Source organism: Bemisia tabaci, chromosome 4 (genome assembly GCF_918797505.1).
Source record: "Bemisia tabaci chromosome 4, PGI_BMITA_v3".
Taxonomy (NCBI): domain Eukaryota; kingdom Metazoa; phylum Arthropoda; class Insecta; order Hemiptera; family Aleyrodidae; genus Bemisia; species Bemisia tabaci.
The window spans coordinates 44,799,784-44,821,782 of NC_092796.1; the positions used below are offsets into that span (position 1 = coordinate 44,799,784).

A 21,999-nucleotide genomic window follows, 5' to 3' on the forward strand; every position below is an offset into this window, starting at 1 on the left:
AATTTGGAATGTTTCTGAGCCATTAAAAGAGGCATGTATAATTTTGCGCAGTTTGAACTTCGACACACATTTGATCGCAGAAATTTTTCTCTTCCCCGCAATCGTAACTTTCTACTGGCACGGTAAAAATCGTTAATTATTGTTATTTTATGGCATGTTACACAATTGAACGTGTGTTAATACAAGTACGTATTATTCTGTTTAACGACCAGTCATGCACCAAACTAATGACCTGTTCAATGTTGTGAAGGTGCAAATGTGCACAACATACAGTATACTTTTACATTTCGCTGTGTAAGTCGATTCGGAATAGACGCATGTTTACAGTATGGTTTAGGAAGCTCTTTTAGGTGTAGTCAGATCACTGCAAATATTTAATTAAAACTTTCGCAATATTCGCAATGATACACCGAGGCCTCCATGCTTCTCCGTGCGACGGGAGAATCGATCAACAGTCGAACAAACAAATTTTTTAAAAAAAAACACACACACAAATTACACATCCATATTTACCTATTGGGGGGCACTGCAGCTTGGAAATTCGAAGCAGACGCGTTAGATGATCCGTCGCCTTGTAAGTTTGACGTAGAGTCATCTGATCGAGGGGTATCATCGGTCAACTGCATATTGGCCAATAGGTCTTCATCGTCGGATGGAATCCTTTGTGCGCCTCCTTGCGACTGCTGTTTTCTGCTTGGACCACTGTCAGCGGAATCGTTCGACACGAGTCTGTTCTTAGACTTACTGCTGACGGCAGTTGAAGAAGTAGTAGTCGTTGAAGCAGAGCTGCAATTGAATATAAATCACATATTAGTAACGCGCAAAATTTAACGACGAAGTAGTAAACATTTCAAATATCAGTTAGCCAATGGATATCAATCTTTCAACAATTAATGGAGAAAATATAGATTATACGAGATATCACGAGTGGCGGGAAGCGCATCAATTTAAAATTGTCGTCAAGGTACTAAGGGAAAATGTCGCGATGGATCTGGTATAAAACAAAGCGCTTCTTGCATGGGCATTTTGTAAAAAGGTAAGTACCTGCCCAGCACAAGAGTAAAAAACTCTCTGCGAAGGCCCCCTAAGTCGTAACCTTCCTCTCTGCTCCGTCAATTTTCAACCACGAACTGTCAGTGAAAGTTATGCATGCGTAAAGGGAGGTGTACATTGAAAGACTTCTTTCGCATCCCTCTGGCAGCATTCTTAAACGGATTGCTCCCGTCAATAATCCAATTTGTTTTTTCAACCGTTGAAAGAAGACAGGCGGATGTTTCAATAATGATTTGAGTGTAACCTCAGGCTCAGCACGTGGTATGACATCCACATGGTTGTCTTTCTCTTTATGAACATGGCAGATTTGAATCGTTTCATCAACATCACAACTTTGAGTCGTTTCTTCAACTTCGTAGGTTTGAGACGTTTGATCAAGATCACCAGAGTCATCAGGAGGATCCGAAAATAAATCTACATCAGTGCAGATGAAAATTTTTTTTCTTCGCAAAAAAAAGCCTATGAATTGTTTCTCCATCGAAAGTGGAGTCCTTCCCTAAACTTAGGGTAGTAAGATCCTTTGATTTTTGGATAAGCAGTTGGAACGACACCCTGTTTAGATGGGGAGAGGATTCCAATCTTACATGTGTTCTCACATCCTCTTCGCCCCAAGCTCTGTCAAACTTTGAGCTCATTTTCGCCAATTTCAGCTTCCAGTGATTCTGATAATCTTCTTCTGTGGGAGGTTTCCGCATATTGGGTCTTTCAATAATATCAGCTCTTCAATAACTAAAAAATCTGAACACTTTTTTGCCTTCTTGGCAGGGGTGTGTCGCAGTAATGCCTCCTCGATTTGAAAATTCCTATAAAGTTTCAATACCTCTTCGATTCTCGAGGAAAACAATCAGGTGCTTTTCATTCATAAAACAATTATTTAGCAGATTAACTATTAAATGCTCATCCTTAACTAGCTGCCGGAGCGATGCAACTTCGGACACCGTATTAATTTGTACCACTTCGTATCTTATATTTGGACGTGGTGCCAAACAACTTACAATACTCTCTATTTTTATGGAAAGCGTTCCTTCAATGAATAACATGTCAACGTTAGACAACGTAGCCGAAACGAGGATTGTCTGTCTTTGCGTCAGATCAAAAATCCATCGTGGCGTCTCAAGTAACCTACCGCGAAACTTTACACCCCACGTGGGTATACAGCGGGCTTCTTCAAATACGAAGCACACGTTTCGATTAGCATCCTTAAGAAACTTCGCCAATTTCAGCTTGCAGTGATTCTGATAATCTTCTCCTGTGGGAGGTTTCCGCATATTGGGTCTTTCAATAATATCAACTCTTCAATAACCAAAAATTCTGAAGACTTTTTTGCCTTTTTGGCAGGGGTGGACCGTTGAGCATGCGACCGTTTTAGTGTTTCGTTGATCCTGCTCGGCAATGTTATACGTCTAGGTGACCAAGTCCCTCGTTCAGGTAACTATGCTACGCGCATAGGTACTAATGCTCCAATTGCTACACGCTCAGGATACACCTATGCGCGTAGCATTGTTACCTTAACGAGTGACTCGGTAACCTAGACGTGTAACATTGCCGAGCAGATCATCTGGAAAATAACAACCGCGGGAGGAGTGACGCCATGCGCTTTTTTTTGCGTAATACAAGGGGGGGGGGGTAAATGCGGGAAAAGTGCGTTATGGAATTTAGGGACGGCCCCTAATTACATGCATGGTGTTTGCTAATAAGCGAGTCAGGCGGAGATGGCCTCACGTGGGATTATGGGCGTTTTGGGCTTAACCGAGAAAAAGAGAGCCGTTTTGGTCCGAAAACAGTGGACGTTTTGGGCGGGCCCTTTTAGGGGAAAATGAGATTATTTTGTTATTATTCTGTACAACGTGGCAAACAATTTCCCTTCACACTTGAGGAATCGACTATGAAGCGATTCCAATAGGTTCAAGACTATCTACAGAAGGTACATTTTCCACGTTGTTACTCTGTATAACATATTTCAAAGCCGAATCCACCAATAAACTCGCACCGCGTTTTTATTCGCACACCGAAATCTCTTTGATCCATCTTTCAATATGTTTGATTGCGTGAACTTAAAACTATCGACAACGATACTTGGTTTTTCTCTAGAAGTTTCGTAAACCGCACTTATTTGTATGTTCATCGTGAAACTGTAGGTACTTGACTACCGCAATGTGCCCGGGGCAACTGCGGGAAAAGTCCGACGTAATCGTTGGAATCTCCAAAAAGCCCATAATTACTCGCCCAGAAGGGTTACGATTTTGTGGTCGTCCAAAAGTCAATTAGCCCAAAAAGGATTGGACCTCACGTGGAGCACGGTGAAACCGCGGATCCTCCAACAGAATTATGCTCTCTGACGTCATCAAAATCGTTACAGGACGACGATGCGATAATGCATCATGCTTTCGTCGACAATCCGTTGTACACAGCAATTTCCATGACGACAAACGCGCTGGGCAGCGCAACCGAATCATCAGCCGCCCGAAAAAAACCCGCGCATCTCCCCCGCGGGAAAGATAATGGGAGACTTGGACTGCATTTTGCAATTTGGAACTATAAATTCTGGCTCCTCTGTAAAAACTCTTATATGCATAGGGAAATTAATGGCACATACGTTGTTTTTAAACCGGGCTAGAATTTATAGTTCCAAATTGCAAAATGTAAGGGGCGCGGTGCCCGCCGCGCGATCTCTCCATTTTTCCCGCCAAGGGCGACCGGGAAGGTTCCGCCGATACCGACCGAGTCCGGATCGGCACAACGCACAGCAATACACAAAAGTCGAAAATGGACTTTCAAATTTTCCAAACATTGTCACGGTATTCGTCATCAGGGCCATTTTCTGGCTCGAGCGTATTGTTTTTCCTGTTTCCCCCCTCCCAAAACCCGTTTAAAAATGGGTTTGAAGTTGAGGCCAATTCCATTCAAGCAGGAACTGTCCCATCAGAAATACACGTTATTCAAGTTGTCAATCTAAGACGAACTTTCCTCGGCAACTAGGGATATTCCTCTGGGTGGTTAATATTGTCTCGATCTTCGGACGCCTAACTCCAAGCCTGCGAAAGAACTTAGGTGACACAGAAGCGAAATATTGGTGAACAAGCTTCAATGAACATACGTACAAAGTTCAGCATCTTCTTCCAGATTGTTGGTGGTGGGAGCGCCCACGGTGGTCAGGGTTGCCTCGGACAGGACGGCGCCGCGGGGAGGGTCGCGGGTTTGGGTGCCTACGCCTTGGAGTGAAAAGTATAACTCAATTAAATGCTGCTGCTAAACATTTGAAGTCTGATGTGAAAATCCTTGAGACTGCGCAATAATTGGGCAACGCGCCTCATAGGTAACCTTCGGTACACAGATTTGAACTTGAGGAGGTCTACAACATAACTCCGCCAGCAACCACGAAGGTCACAACAGGAATTAGGTGGTTTATAGATAAAACATTTGAAGAAATTTGAAAACTCAGAGCCGAAAGAAAGCAGGATATGGCGGAACAGTACAGTAGGCAACTATTCAACACAAGAATTTTGACAAATATAATTGGGTGGCTGAGGCCCACTGTCCACCCAAATCAGTTTGGGTGGGTTGGACCCTCTAGTTGACCTACAGCATTTACAACAGCACTTTGTGTCTGCATCTGAGGGGGTGGAGGTACTATATCGCCAGGCTTGGTCGTGACGTGGGTCTGGGGCAGCACTGCAATGGTACACCCTTCAGGTGGTGTGAAGTGTAGGGTGGGCGCATTACTTGGTACCTTTCGGACGAGGAAGTATCCATTGCCCAAACGGGGAAAAATTTCCGTTGAGTGGAGCAACATAAGTTTTATTTTGAAAAAATAAAAAGAAATGATTCAAATGGACCTCAGTAGCAGTATGCTATCGAGCAGGTCTGGTGCTATGCTTGATCTGAGGGGCGACAAAATGAAGGCTAGCCCTGAAAAGAGTGTTTCTACAGCTGCGCCGCGCAGCTATCCTCGGTACCCCTTCGTTTGCCTCCATTCCAAAATGTTCGTCTTCCGATGAACCTATGGAGTTGTATACACAAAAAATGGTGACATCACCTAAAAATTAGGTGACATCTAGGTCAGGTAATATCTACTGAGAGATGAGTGACATCTACCGAGACTGGGTCTGAATTGCTAGGTTTTGGAATAGACCATCTCTTCAACGACGAATTTCCCGTTGATCGTTAGCTAGTCGAGTTCATCTGAAACATAATCAGGGTCTGAAGGGTCATCAGGATTGTAAACATCTTCATTATCACAACAGTTTTTCATCATTATACAGGAATGGACTTAGTGTAAGGGTTTACACAAAGCATTGACGTCATCGCAAGAACATGTGTACATGTGACAGCACAGATGTATGCATGGTGACTTTGAAGCGTGACGAGACTCTCAACAACATGATATACCAAAAGAAGCCAAAAAAGGGAAACGCGTGGGGTAGGCCATCGCGTGCACAATGCCTACCCCCAAGAGCTCACAAGAGAAGAAAACGAAGTTTGGTATGGCTTCGTGGCTTGCCGGCCACCACAACTCACATAACGAAGAAAACAAGAACTACCACCCCCAAAAGGGGTGGCTTTTTACCGAAATACTCACATTTATCGCGAGGGGGATGCGGAGCGCGACGCGAAAACACAAGTCCAGTGTCCATACAGCAACCGTTGCAGTTTCGACCACCTCCGCCAGGGTATTGACTGAGGTAGTCGGAACTGCCAACCTGTTAACTTCGAATATAGGGCGGGAAACCAGGGTTGCGATACGCAAAACGTTACAACTTATCGCACTTAATGTAACATTCTGCAGGCTCACCGCAAACAGCATAACAAGTGTCCTTTTCGGACTGGGATTTTACGCAATATTCAGTTTCTGATGGACGAGAGACGTCTTCATCTAAAATTATACTCTCTCTCTGATTTGACTCTCTTGGATTCTCTCTTGGACTCTCTTGGGTCTTAAATTTTTAATTTGGTGCAACAGAATTCTGAGTCATTGTTGGAGGAGGAGGGAATGATGCTGTACTTGATATTAGTCCTTTACATTCGGAAACAAGTAACTTCAACGTTTTCTCCACATGAGGTACCAACGAATGGACCCGTTCATCATTTAGTATTAATTGTAATTCAGACATTTGTTTTGTACAGGACGAAAGCAATTGTTCTGAAGTATTCTCATTTCGGGAGGAATTCTCTAGAGGTGGCGGATCAAATAAACATAAATTACATAACACAACAAATACATACCATACATATAATAACATTTAAAACATAATCATTGTCTAAGGGATCACCAGGAGTGTGAATATCTTCATTATCACAACAATTATTTTTCATCATTATAACCGAATGGACTTCATTTATGTGTTTACACAAAGCATTGACATCATCGCAAGAGGGGGTGTACATGTGACAACGAAGATGTGTGCAAGGTGTTTTATCACATTTGATGTAACATACTGCAGGCTCAGTGCAAACAGGAGAAATTACATGAACGGTATAACGAGTGTCCTTTTGTGACTGGGATTTAATTAAATATTCACTTCCTGACAGACAAGAGACGTCTTCGTCTAAAATTAAACTGCCTTTCATATGGCGTGTATTTTCCTCATGTATTTTACCTAAGGGTGGCTCTTCTGGCAGCCTTTTGTACAGTAACGCTAAATGTATATCATCATCTAATTTTAACATAATATTTACAAGATCATCCGCTCTTCTATTAAACTTACGACCTAGATACACAGTTTTAATTTTATTATGGAGCGATTCACAATACATTGTGGTGTCTGTATCACCATGATCAAAATTGTATAAAGGCAGGCACTTGCCCAGCACAAGAGTAAAAAACTCTCTGCGAAGGCCCCCTAAGTCGTAACCTTCCTCCTTTCTACCAAGTTCTGGTTGCTCTGCTCCGTCAATTTTCAACCACAAACTGTCCGTGAAAGTTATGCGTAAAGGGAGGTGTACATTGAAAGACTTCTTTCGCATCCCTCTGGCAGCATTCTTAAACGGATTCCTCCTGTCATTTATCCAATTTGTTTTCTCATACGTTGAAAGAAGATAGGCGGATGTTTCCATAACATAACGATTTGAGTGTAACCTCAGGCTCAGTACGTGATATAACATCCACATGGTTGTCATTCTCTTCATGAACATGGCAGATTTGAATCGTTTCATCAACATCACAACTTTGAGTCGTTTCTTCAACGTCATAGATTTGAGAGGTTTGATCAAGATCACCAGAGTCATCAGGAGGATCCGGAAATAAATCTACATCAGTGCAGATGAAAATTTTTTTTTCTTCGCAAAAAAAAGCCTATGAATCGTTTCGCCATCAAAGGTGGAGTCCTTCCCTAAACTTAGGGTCGTAAGGTCCTTTGATCTCTGGATAAGCAGTTTGAACGACACCCTGTTTAGGTGGGGAGAGTTGTCCGATTGCATAGATGCAGTATTTTTGCTACGAGTAAATAGTTCAAGGTAATGCAGCATTCCTCCGCGAAATTAGTTCAAGGTAAAGGCGTGGCAGTCAATATGCGACGTAATTTTGCGGGTGTGATAGGAGGAATGGAATGTAAATCCATGCAGTTCGTTTGGTTTATTTTACACTATGTGAGTAAAAAAACATTCTACTGGGGAGAGAATTCCAATCTTATATATGTCCTCTCCTCCTCTTCGCCCCAAGCTCTGTCAAACTTTGAGCTCATTTTCGCCAATTTCAGCTTCCAGTGATTTTATATAACGAGTGTCCTTTTGTGACTGGGATTTAATTAAATATTCACTTCCTGACAGACAAGAGACGTCTTCGTCTAAAATTAAACTGCCTTTCATATGGCGTGTATTTTCCTCATGTCTTTTACCAAAGGGTGGCTCTTCTGTCAGCCTTTTGTACAGTAACGCTAAATGTATATCATCATCTAATTTTAACATAATATTTACAAGATCATCCGCTCTTCTATTAAACTTACGACCTAGATACACAGTTTTAATTTTATTATGGAGCGATTCACAATACATCGTGGTGTCTGTATCACCATGATCAAAATTGCGGAAGCACGTTGCCCGTTTTTTGACCGGGCGAAGCTGATATTCCTCATTGGCGGGAACATACCCGTCTGTAATGATGCAGGTAACAGAAACAAATAATTCGCTTTCCATCTTACTTTTCACCCTTGACCAGCAGTACCTGAAGGGTCGCTTCGCCTCCGCACGTGTGCATGACCCGTTCTGCCTTGCCAAGGAAGATCGCCGTATGAACATTCGAGAGTTGCCAAATTTCCTTCGATAAAATGCTTATTTTTGAGGAAAGATCTGAATATTTTTCCTTTCAATTTTCAGAATCTTCAGGTGAAATTGCGAACGAAATTATCTGAAAAATTGGAAGAAAAATATTCATAAGTTTACCGGGAAATTCGTGTTTTATCAAAGGAAATTTGGCAACGCCTGATGGCTCATACGGCGTTCTTCCTTATCACGGCAACGTTCCCGTAGGACTGTCTCCATTTCGGTGACGTAAAAATCCGTCGCTTCCGTCTAGATCTTATCCCATACAACCAGACAGTTTACATAGTCTTACGTGGGGAATTACCTTAAAGAAACGGGGGAAGGCACGCGGGTAAAAGTAGGTCTTGTTTGCGACTGCCTTACAAAATTCGTTCAGCTCCAAATACAACAAACAAGGCCCGATTCTCGGCCACGTCGTATTTTTTTTTATGTAAAATAAAAATGTACTACTGTCTCTTACGGGGCATCAATTGCATAGGTGTTTAGTTTAAACTTAGGGATAATTTACAAACTAATGTTACAAGATTCTATTTTTAATTAATAAACCACACTCAGTCCTTGACCTACGCTTCTCAGTTACAATTCTTCATTATTTTCAACATTCATACATTAGCATACATACTAACGTCGTATTGGCGAACAAAAAGGAACGATGTTGGGCTCCTCGCCATGTGCGGGATCGCGTCGCTTGTATGGACACCTGAAACACAAAGTGCGGAATCGGTATTTAATCAATTTTGAAACTTATACGAATGTATACGATACTCGGCTATGATTGATATAGGGGTTATGTTAAGGGTGTCTGCCATCCTCCATCGATGAATCATTTTAGAATTGCCTCATTTTGTAGGGTACAAGATAATCGTCATTCCCGTGTTTCAAATCGTGTACTGTGCAATGCACTATCGTCACACTGAAGAAAGACCGTCGTAATATATAAGCACATCTGTGTCATCCTAGAAGTGCCTCATTTTATATGGTAAACGACGATCGTCCTTACTGTGTTTCCGATCGTTCACTGTGTAATGACTGTGTGTGTAGGTATTTTGACATGACGTCAGGGTGATTATTAAGTTTATTTAATCTCGTCGAAAAAGGTTGGTACATTTCTTTCGGTTCGAAGAACATTAATGGCGTTGTGTCGGAAAGTAATTTCATGGGCTGTTAGGCCAGTCCCGCTGAAGAAAAAGTATTTAACGCTCAAAAATAAACACTCTTCAGCGATCTCATCGGCTCTGATCAACGACAAGTTGCCAAATAAGTAAGGCTCACACACGTTAATTTGCGATTTAAAGGGAGAGTGCAATTTTTTGCTGTGCGAATTTCCTCCACAATATGAAAGAAGGAAATTAGATGCAGGCAAACACTTCTCAATGTAGATGTGTCGCTCAGTTTTTGTTTCATTTTCTCTCCACGGTAGAATGTATGTATTCATAAAAATTTTTGCTTTTAAATGCATTGCTCCTATAAGTGACTTATAAATTAATTAATATTTTTCACAACTTATTGTTTTAAGAACTCGACAACATTTAATTAATACGGATTATTCAAGTGGCTGAAACTATTTAGAGCCTGCTCTTTTATGATTTTTTCTAGTAACTAAAGAATCGAAAGACTTGATGGTATATTATTAAGTTTTGTCGTTATTTAATGACAAAGAACAAGTAGACTCACCGGTGTACTAGCGCATTTTATATATTACATTAGATTTTCTATTGCTTATTTCATTTTTCTAATGTATTTTCGATTATAAACTTGACAGTGGAAAAATATGATACACTTCATCGGGCTAGGGGGACCAGGGACCTGGTCCCTGCCCTGGGGTCGGCAACAAGTATTCCTTATACGGAACTTCCACGCATAAGGAAATGAGAGAACCGCTGGAATCATGTAAGCAAACCCCAGACAGTGTGTTAGAGGCCTGGAGGCGGGTTACCTTAATGTGATCAGGATCGTGAAGGTCTAGGACCTTATATTTGCCGTTTCGGTCGCTGACTTCTTTTCGACTGCAATTGCAAGGATATGAGCCACGGATACTCTCTTTTGAAGGTCGCTGCTTAGTTGTCCCATGACTGTGAAGGCAAAATCAATGGCACTTGAAGCCTTCTTGTGCCCCTTTTCTATAGTCAACAGGTGAAAATTTCTTAGGGGTACAAATTTTTTTTGTTTCATGGGAGCCATAATAAGTAATTGAAAATTGACGCACTTAAGACATAAGAGGTGAGGAGGCGACGTGAAAGAAAACCAATGTCTTTGGTGAAAACGCGCGGGAAAGGTAACCAAGGTCTAGGACCTTGCCCAACGTAATTTTCTCATACAGACGATCTCGACTTTCGATGAATAAAAATTCACATGCACGGGCGTGTAGCCTGTGCATGGGAAAATTTCTCTATTCATCGAGAGCGTCTGTCGATGGATTACGGGGGACAAGCGAGCCCCGAGCATTGACGACATGTTACTAAATGTTTCAAAAAAATAAAAAGAAACACAAGGGAAACCAAAATTCTGACAAATTAACAGAAACTTACACGACAAAACTCATCGGAAGATGGTTGATAGATATCTGGACGCAAAATGATCAAAAAGGAGCTGAGTTGAAATCCCGACGAAGAGTCGGTGTTGCCTGGTTCTTGCCATGCCAGTAACGATTCTCGAAGAAAGCTGTCTTGACATGACCGGGATTTGAACCAATGAATGGATCAGAGAAGTTAATGAGGATGACTTCGGGTCCTCGTGGGCGGCAGACGTCCTCCAGCCAAAATGAAAGCGGCAACATCATATTATCACTGCTGGGAACAATAATTGCGTTGAAACACTTCAAAACTCTGTAAAATTGCGTTGAAACATAAACTCCATTTAATTAACCGGACAATTTATTTGAAACCGCGTTAAATAAGGTAAGTGCATGCGTTACAACGTTAAGGCGTTGACAATTAATCTCGATCGAAGTTCCCTCCTGCATGGATAAACAAGTCGAACTGATTGTGAAAGCTTCAACGATCGCTGGGGAACTCCTGCACACCGCCAGGCCCCAGGACAAAGTTCATATTTTGACGCCAATGCACCAGATACTCAAACCTTCGAAAACAGTGCATGCCATTCTCGCGATATCGTGGTCAAGCGGCAAATGCTGCCGGTTCTCCTGCAAGAATGGATAGTCCTACCCAAAAACTCAGTGAGCTTCTTGAAATAATCGTACTTGTACCGAATACGGTCATTTCATTCGGTTTAATGGGCTTAAAAACGTGCCGAAACGTCTCCTAATTAACACGGTGCGGAAGACGAATAATGGGTGGAATTTTGGCGACTTTAATTCGTCCAAAATGTCTACGAGCGAAATCGAGTAGAGCTACGAAATCGATTTTAAGATCATTAACACGGTGCGGAAGACGAATAATGGGTGGAATTTTGGCGACTACAATTCGTCCAAAATGTCTACGAGCGAAATCGAGTAGGGCTACGAAATTGATTTTAAGATCATTAACACGGTGCGGAAGACGAATAATGGGTGGAATTTTGGCGACTACAATTCGTCCAAAATGCCTACGAGCGAAATCGAGTAGGGCTACGAAATTGATTTTAAGATCATTAACACGGTGCGGAAGACGAATAATGGGTGGAATTTTGGCGACTACAATTCGTCCAAAATGCCTACGAGCGAAATCGAGTAGGGCTACGAAATTGATTTTAACGGGCCCCACAGTGCAGTGTCCAATGAAATAATGCGTTAGATCATCACCCTGATTATTTTTCTTTTTTTATGCACTAGAGCGAAAACTAGTTACACGCGGATCTGATTTTACAACTAGACGGTTCATCGAATCAATGTTAGATTCCACGCGAATTATTTTTCTGGTATGACCTCCGTACAATAAGGATTCTGTTTTGCATGATCCCGAAGAACGCCTTTCAACCAGGGATTTGTCGGGAGCTGTGAGACAGAAGCACCACTAATTGCTAATGACATGCTATCCTTCATTGGAAAGAGTCTATTTAGCCGAAGCGTTTGACTGCCTTCAATGAAAACATACATGATTAACAGATAGAAAATAAATACATTCTATACATTATAATGAGTATAGAAAATAAATGCATTCTATACATTATTATGAGTATCTAAGGCAATCAAATACTATGCGAATTACAATACTAAAGATATACATTGAAATGATACAATAAAGCACACAAACATAGTCCGAACATTATAGCGCTCGATAGAGGCGCGGACGGCAATAAAGAAAAAAAACCTTAAAACCGACAGACAAGCAACAATACAGAGTTAAGAGTATGATTAGATGTATCACGTAATATTGAAGGCGTCAGATGAACACGTAATAAACAAAAAGACAAACACAAGAAAAGAGAGAGAAAACGCCTTCAATTTGACTGCACGCAATCCTGCTTCACACGAAAGCAGCAATAATTGACGTGTCCAATTGAAGCCACTTACAGGAGTTCAGGGATCGCTTTGTGATGGTAAATTTAAGAAAACCACACTGTGAGATCGTGGATGGCGTTATTATTTAAGGAGGAGTTAATTAAAAGATGAAGTAAATAAATGCTCATTACATTGAAGGAGAGAATTTTACTTACATTTACACAGTGATTTGGGCTTTTCTTGCTTTTAAAAGGGCAAGCTGTTGATGAACGAAGAGAAATCAACATCTGCATGCAGCAACGTCGTGGTTTATGGCAAGTTGCGCAAGGGAATTATATAATTTTGGGTCTGTCCATCCTTTTAATTCATCCCCTAGATTGCTCGTGTACTTATTTTCAGTAACCCAGGTAAATCATTGGCTTCCTCCGTCCCTAATGTACTCTCTCCTGGACACTTTACTGTTCCTTTCGTCATCCCTAACTTCACCAAGTTTCCTGGTTCTTAAGGGAGTTGAGACCCTATCCCAGGTCTTCAGCCGATTTCTTAGCGCACTGAAATACCTCTCTCCTTCCGTGACAGTGACGGACACTAGCGTGCTAAATATACGAAGAGCGACAACAACATTCATAAAAAGTAGCTTGCAATTGTTTTTCGTATATTTTATTTAGCAAAGCGAGAGGCTCGAGCTCGGCTCCTTGTTGGAAAACCGAGTTCTGAATTTCTCGAAGATGCATCAATTCGTCAAATATATCAATTTGTAAATCGGTTGAGTATTTTTCCACCAAAGTTGAGCATGATTTTTTCACATCCTCCTCTGCCAGGTCAATGTACTTCAAGACTGATTTAAACACGTCAATGAGTCTCTGGTGTGCTTTGAAACGAACACGAATATCACTGATTACAAAATCCAGTGTGTAAAACCGGGAAAAAGTGGCCAAAGATATCTGTTTCTGCATCATGCCTGTAGGATTAGCACTAACTAGAAATGGCCGTTTGGCAGGTGTCGGAGGGTGACAAAACAGTTGTTTTTAGCCATTTACCTGGAAAATTGCGTGAAGTTAACGTAAAGTTAACGTTACATGTGAATTCATAGTAATGTGTCACGGGCCCCGGCACACACCAGGGCCCAGTCCCCCCCCCCTCCCCCCATGTGGGGGGCCTGTGACTGTTAGCATTAAAGTTTGCGCCAAAATCTCCTTCTTTCAATCAGCGAGCGTTCTAAAAGCTACCTCCTGATCATCCTCGTCACTACATTTTCGTGAGGAAACCGCGCTGTGTAAAGCAGTAGCAATGGGTCCGTCCTCACACAGATGAGGAACTTACACAGTAATAACAGCTCTTTTCAAATTTTAGAACCTTTTAAGACTGCTATTAACCCATTCCACTACCCATCTTTGCTTTGTGCATAATCGGGACGTATTTGCTTCAAACGATGTTAATTGGTTATTGTCTTTCCGGAGACAGGGGATTGACACTTGATAGCCTTTTTCTTTCGAAGCAGCGGCGTTCCAACGTTCGGAGCCCTTGTCCTATAAGAAAATATAATTTCGTTTGAAAAATTATGAAAAAAGGAAAATTGAGAATATTATGGAGACAATCAGCATCTGAAAAGCTGCCGACCCCTAAACGTCCAAGACCAAATGGTTGTAATACTTGATGAAGTCTAGCAGTACAGTGGGGAAAAATGGTGGGAAAATTGCGTGGTAAAGCTACCTATTGCTGCTCGAACTCACCACTCGAAACATCAGAAGACCACCTGTCTTTTCTCTCTCCACAAGCCTTTCCAATTTTCCGATCAAAATCTTGATCAGATGTCAAAACTTGGTGTGTTTGTTGCCTCTTATCATTCAAGGTGACCTTTTCCCGGCACCAAAAAACAGTTTTCTCCGCAATTGAATGTAATGACAGATCTAACAGTTTGGGGCGGAAATTGACTAGTGCTAGGAATCTGAGACTTCTTATCTATGTAGTGGAAAACAAAGAGAATGTAAAAGCAGCCCGAATTGGAAACGACAATCGAAAACACAGGAAAATGCGGAAACAAGGCTAAAATACAAAATACAAAGGCAGGACGCTTCGGTACCTTACGGCACCATTATTAACTGCTAAAATTAAAAATAAAAAATAAATTAAAATAAAAATAAAAACCAGCAAACGGCGTTACATGGTGAAATACTAGGAATTGAACTCGTTTTTTTCTTCTTTTTTTCTTTTTTTTCGATAATAATAAAGATGCTATGTTATGCTCATATTTTATGGTACAAGTAAGGCAGTTAGTTAGTCAGCTGAGAATTCATTATTGTGCCTTATTGATCTACTCTTAGCCCGAGATCATCATCAGAGTCCCCATCTCTTGAACGACTACCTGCCATTCCCTTGGCAAGTTCATTCATCAACTCTGTGTTTTCATTATTTCCGTACTTCCATCTGATTAAGGCAGCGGCATCAACCGTCCTAGCCGTGCCAGCAGCCTTTACAATAACAAGTGCCTTGTCACACAAATCCTGGAGATACCCAGTATGTGAGTTGCTCACGATTTGATTTATACTTTGTGGTCCATATTCTCCCGCTATCGCTTTAGCTACTTGGTATAGGTTATTTAATTTGGGGCCAGCGAATTCTTCGAGCTGCTCAGGAGGAAGAATTACTTTTGCCGAAGGGTCCATTTCCCTATAGAATAATATTTAGCAAAGGCAGCAGTCAGATACGGCAGATCTCTGTTCAATTCTGCCCACATCAAGAGCACTGGGTTCAATACCACAATCCAATTACAGGGGAACTGGAAATTGGTGAATTCAGCAAAACGTAGCAAAATAATTGTGACCTGGAAACCTCTCGCTAGGAATGAAGAACCTTTGCTCTGTGTGCACACCTCGCAAAATATTTCTCGTCTTATTTGCCAGAGTGCTCTAGCCTCAGTCAGATAGGGCAGATTTCTGTTTAATTCTGCCCACATCAAGAGAACTGGATTTAATACGACAATCCAATTACACGGGAATTGAAAATTGGCGAACTCCGCAAAACGTAGCAAAATAATTGTGACCTGGAAACCTCTCGCTAGGAATGAAGAACCTTTGCTCTGTGTCCACACCTCGCAAAGTATTTCTCGTCTTATTTGCCAGAGTGCTCTAGCCTCAGTCAGATAGGGCAGATTTCTGTTTAATTCTGCCCACATCAAGAGAACTGGATTCAGTATGACAATCCAATTACACGGGAATTGAAAATTGGCGAACTCCGCAAAACGTAGCAAAATAATTGTGACCTGGAAACCTCTCGCTAGGAATGAAGAACCTTTGCTCTGTGTCCATTCCTCGCAAAATATTTCTCGTCTTACTTGCCAGAGTGCTCTAGCCTCAGTCAGACACGGCAGATCTCTGTTTAATTCTGCCCACATCAAGAGCACTGGGTTCAATACCACAATCCAATTACAGGGGAACTGGAAATTGGTGAATTCAGCTAAAACGTAGCAAAATAATTGTGACCTGGAAACCTCTCGCTAGGAATGAAGAACCTTCGCTCTGTGTCCACACCTCGCAAAATATTTCTCGTCTTATTTGCCAGAGTGCTCTAGCCTCAGTCAGATAGGGCAGATCTCTGTTTAATTCTGCCCACATCAAGAGCACTGGGTTCAATACCACAATCCAATTACAGGGGAACTGGAAATTGGTGAATTCAGCAAAACGTAGCAAAATAATTGTGACCTGGAAACCTCTCGCTAGGAATGAAGAACCTTTGCTCTGTGTCCACACCTCGCAAAATATTTCTCGTCTTATTTGCCAGAGTGCTCTAGCCTCAGTCAGATAGGGCAGATCTCTGTTTAATTCTGCCCACATCAAGAGAACTGGATTCAGTATGACAATCCAATTACACGGGAATTGAAAATTGGCGAACTCCGCAAAACGTAGCAAAATAATTGTGACCTGGAAACCTCTCGCTAGGAATGAAGAACCTTTGCTCTGTGTCCATTCCTCGCAAAATATTTCTCGTCTTACTTGCCAGAGTGCTCTAGCCTCAGTCAGACACGGCAGATCTCTGTTTAATTCTGCCCACATCAAGAGCACTGGGTTCAATACCACAATCCAATTACAGGGGAACTGGAAATTGGTGAATTCAGCAAAACGTAGCAAAATAATTGTGACCTGGAAACCTCTCGCTAGGAATGAAGAACCTTTGCTCTGTGTCCACACCTCGCAAAATATTTCTCGTCTTATTTGCCAGAGTGCTCTAGCCTCAGTCAGATAGGGCAGATCTCTGTTTAATTCTGCCCACATCAAGAGCACTGGGTTCAATACCACAATCCAATTACAGGGGAACTGGAAATTGGTGAATTCAGCAAAACGTAGCAAAATAATTGTGACCTGGAAACCTCTCGCTAGGAATGAAGAACCTTTGCTCTGTGTCCACACCTCGCAAAATATTTCTCGTCTTATTTGCCAGAGTGCTCTAGCCTCAGTCAGATAGGGCAGATCTCTGTTTAATTCTGCCCACATCAAGAGAACTGGATTCATATGACAATCCAATTACACGGGAATTGAAAATTGGCGAACTCCGCAAAACGTAGCAAAATAATTGTGACCTGGAAACCTCTCGCTAGGAATGAAGAACCTTTGCTCTGTGTCCATTCCTCGCAAAATATTTCTCGTCTTACTTGCCAGAGTGCTCTAGCCTCAGTCAGACACGGCAGATCTCTGTTTAATTCTGCCCACATCAAGAGCACTGGGTTCAATACCACAATCCAATTACAGGGGAACTGGAAATTGGTGAATTCAGCAAAACGTAGCAAAATAATTGTGACCTGGAAACCTCTCGCTAGGAATGAAGAACCTTTGCTCTGTGTCCACACCTCGCAAAATATTTCTCGTCTTATTTGCCAGAGTGCTCTAGCCTCAGTCAGATAGGGCAGATCTCTGTTTAATTCTGCCCACATCAAGAGCACTGGGTTCAATACCACAATCCAATTACAGGGGAACTGGAAATTGGTGAATTCAGCAAAACGTAGCTAAATAATTGTGACCTGGAAACCTCTCGCTAGGAATGAAGAACCTTTGCTCTGTGTCCACACCTCGCAAAATATTTCTCGTCTTATTTGCCAGAGTGCTCTAGCCTCAGTCAGATAGGGCAGATCTCTGTTTAATTCTGCCCACATCAAGAGAACTGGATTCAGTATGACAATCCAATTACACGGGAATTGAAAATTGGCGAACTCCGCAAAACGTAGCAAAATAATTGTGACCTGGAAACCTCTCGCTAGGAATGAAGAACCTTTGCTCTGTGTCCATTCCTCGCAAAATATTTCTCGTCTTACTTGCCAGAGTGCTCTAGCCTCAGTCAGACACGGCAGATCTCTGTTTAATTCTGCCCACATCAAGAGCACTGGGTTCAATACCACAATCCAATTACAGGGGAACTGGAAATTGGTGAATTCAGCAAAACGTAGCAAAATAATTGTGACCTGGAAACCTCTCGCTAGGAATGAAGAACCTTTGCTCTGTGTCACACCTCGCAAAATATTTCTCGTCTTATTTGCCAGAGTGCTCTAGCCTCAGTCAGATAGGGCAGATCTCTGTTTAATTCTGCCCACATCAAGAGCACTGGGTTCAATACCACAATCCAATTACAGGGAACTGGAAATTGGTGAATTCAGCAAAACGTAGCTAAATAATTGTGACCTGGAAACCTCTCGCTAGGAATGAAGAACCTTCGCTCTGTGTGCACACCTCGCAAAATATTTCTCGTCTTATTTGCCAGAGTGCTCTAGCCTCAGTCAGATAGGGCAGATCTCTGTTTAATTCTGCCCACATCAAGAGCACTGGGTTCAATACCACAATCCAATTACAGGGGAACTGGAAATTGGTGAATTCAGCAAAACGTAGCTAAATAATTGTGACCTGGAAACCTCTCGCTAGGAATGAAGAACCTTTGCTCTGTGTCCACACCTCGCAAAATATTTCTCGTCTTATTTGCCAGAGTGCTCTAGCCTCAGTCAGATAGGGCAGATCTCTGTTTAATTCTGCCCACATCAAGAGAACTGGATTCAATATGACAATCCAATTACACGGGAATTGAAAATTGGCGAACTCCGCAAAACGTAGCAAAATAATTGTGACCTGGAAACCTCTCGCTAGGAATGAAGAACCTTTGCTCTGTGTCCACACCTCGCAAAATATTTCTCGTCTTATTTGCCAGAGTGCTCTAGCCTCAGTCAGACACGGCAGAACTCTGTTTAATTCTGCCCACATCAAGAGCACTGGGTTCAATATCACAATCCAATTATAGGGGAATTGAAAATTGGCGAACTCAGCAAAACGTAGCAAAATAATTGTGACCTGGAAACCTCTCGCTAGGAATGAAGAACCTTTGCTCTGTGTCCACACCTCGCAAAATATTTCTCGTCTTATTTGCCAGAGTGCTCTAGCCTCTCGGTAAAAGTATTGGCAAACCTGTATTGTCGGAATGAATAAAGTATTGGGATCATCCGCAAGGTAGGCCAAGTGGCTGGGCGAAAGAGGAACGACGGCGCTTCATCCAATGTGGGTAATTGTTTGTCACCAGGTGCTTACCTATCATGGTCATGAACAGGCTAATACCGAATATATAATGTGACCCTATACAGTCAGCATAAGCACTGTGCGTTGCGTCAATGAGATTGTCGTATGATGGGTATAAGAGTACTAGATCTGCTATATTAATGTCTTCCATCACAAATGAGGCACTTATCAAGGTAAACCACCCAGTACCCGTCACCTTAATAAGCATCTTGCAAACTTCGAGAGCCTGTAAATACCTGTTTGTATACCTGTACATACAATTTGTTGTATTATCTGTGTGTAGAATTACTTTGGCTTTCATTTGTGACCAAGTTCATTAAAATCGGTCAAGTATTAACTCAACCACGGAAGAAAAACGAAAAAATGCCGAAAAGTACCCGTTTCCGGCACTTCTTGCCTATCTCCCGTCATCCTGACCCCAGTATCCGTCACCCATTTGTTTACATCAATCTAACCGCAATTTTTCGGCGGGATTTTTGAAATATCAGCGGAAAAGACGAAAAAATAAGAAATTGAACTTGAACGAGGAGGAACGAAACAAAATATTTATTAAACAGAAATTACCTACCTTTTAGTCTCTTAAAATGGGACTACTCTAATTTGGATATTCGGTCGTATAGCTGCACTGAAAAAAAAGTTTTTTTTTTTTTTTTTTTTTTTTTCAATTCAAAGCAACATTGTTGGTGAAAGGATTTTCTCTTTTCAATTCTTCGATATATTTTCCAGCACTGATGAGAAGTTGTTCATCATTGACAGGAAAACCGGGTTTACTACAAGTGAAGACCCAATTTACAAGCTTAGCCTCTTCTTCAGGGGTAAAGATAGAGCAAGGACCTTTTCTTTCATCGATTCTGCTAATGCCATGTAGTTTGTCAGACAGAGTCGTTCTGGGGTCATTGTGATCTAAAGCAGCTCTTTTTACAGAAGCTCCATTTTGTACAGCATCAATCGCGGCTAATAAGTCTTTCTTGCTGTACACCATCGTTTAGATCTTAATACCTGGGCAGAAGCATTTCCGTAGATTGATTAACAAGCGGGAAAGTTCTAATACTGTCGTATTAGAAAAGCGCTCAGGTGTTAGTAAATGTATTTAATGAAGAAAGGACGTATAAACTCCGTCGACTCGGCTGGGAAATGGAAATAAAACATCAGCTGATAGCAAAGAAAGGTTACTAAGAAAACCGTAAACGCGTATTTTTGTTTCCCGAAAATAAGCTCACCGTTGAGCTCATCAGGCGCGTTTTTTTTAGGCTTCGTTTGAGTTCAACGATCAATTTCGATAAGAATTACTCTACCGCTAAGAAATTTTCTTATAGACAAACGATCGAAACTACCTGCGCATTACGTTAAAAGCATAAAATATAGTTTTCACAGCTTTATTTATTTTAAAAATGGACCCCCCCCCCCCCCCAAAAGCCTACACATCGATGAGCTGGTGCGCCATTTAAACGCATTAGCACTAGTATACTAGTACTCAGAGGCAAGTCGAAACCAAAAAGCGCTGCCTATCGGCTGAGCGCTTAAAATGCAGGGAGATACACGAGAAAGATAAAAAGGAGACTCTTCTCACCAACAGCACCATGTCTCCCGCTGCTCAAGGAGCACCTGATTTGAAGGAGACAAATAAAAGTTCGACTTTGTAAGCCTTCATCCATTGAAGGTCCCGGGTTCGATTCTCGGGAGGATTTTTTTTTTTTTTTTTTTTTTTTTTTTTTTAGCTAAAAAATTAAATTTTGCATTGGATGGACTATAAGGAGCTAATAGTTGAACTTCGTCAAACACTACTGTCAAGGGAACTTGAAAAAGACAGCTCAGGGTAATACTTCAACGTTTCATGGCTCCAGAGGCTTACTTTTAAGTCCCACCGATCGGCCGTTTGAACTCGTTTTCGTCTGCCAAGCTAAACTTAAGCTGAAATACAGGGTGTCCCAAAAGTCCGTACCCCCCCCCCCCCCCTCGTAACTTTTGAACGGTTAGAGATAGTAAAACGAATCTTTGGGAATGCTTCTACCTTGAAGGGGTCCATCTTTTAAGGGGGTCAAAATTTTTGTCCCCCCCCCCTCAGGGAGGGCGCGGGGGCCCCCAACTTTTTTTTTCAAATAGTAACCCCTATCTTGTGATACATCATTAGAAAGAGCATAAGAAACTAAGAATTTTGGCGCAAACCGCAAATCAATATCTTAATTTTTGACCGAGTTATGATAGGTCAAAGGTCAAATTTGACCTATTTTCAAAAAATCATATTTCCGGTTCAAATCATCGTAAAGAAAAAAATAAAACGGGAAAATTTACCAAATTGTAAGCACTTTCAAGTAAAAATCACAGAAATTAATTCAAACTAATTTCAAGGGGGGTTTCGGACCCCCAAATACGTCATTTTAAAGGTCATACGATATTCTCGCGAAATGAGCCAATTTCCCCTTACTTTTCCTCAACATTATCTTAGTAAGTTCAAAATTAGTTCAACATTGCGTTTTCAAGTCCCCAAATTTCGAACAAAGTTTTTAAAAAAAATGAAATTTAAATGGTTGAATTGAATCACCTTAAATTTCGTTGTTTGAACTTTGCTCGAAATTTGGGGACTTGAAAACGTAATGTTGAACTAATTTTGAACTTACTAAGATAATGTTGAGGAAAAGTAAGGGGAAATTGGCTCATTTCGCGAGAATATCGTATGACCTTTAAAATGACGTATTTGGGGGTCCGAAACCCCCCTTGAAATTAGTTTGAATTAATTTCTGTGATTTTTACTTGAAAGTGCTT

The 21,999-nt window shown here is 41.5% G+C and overlaps 1 protein-coding gene across 1 annotated transcript; it reads right to left on the reverse strand.

Moving 5' to 3' along the window:
- Positions 1-10,079, reverse strand: LOC109032085 (uncharacterized). Its single transcript, XM_072299928.1, has 2 exons — positions 5,633-10,079; positions 1-786 (listed from the first exon to the last, which is right to left on the reverse strand). The coding sequence occupies exon 1, from the start codon at positions 7,276-7,278 to the stop codon at positions 6,253-6,255; it is 1,026 nt and encodes a 341-aa protein (XP_072156029.1). The 5' UTR covers positions 7,279-10,079; the 3' UTR covers positions 1-786; positions 5,633-6,252.
- Positions 10,080-21,999: the final 11,920 nt, after the last annotated feature.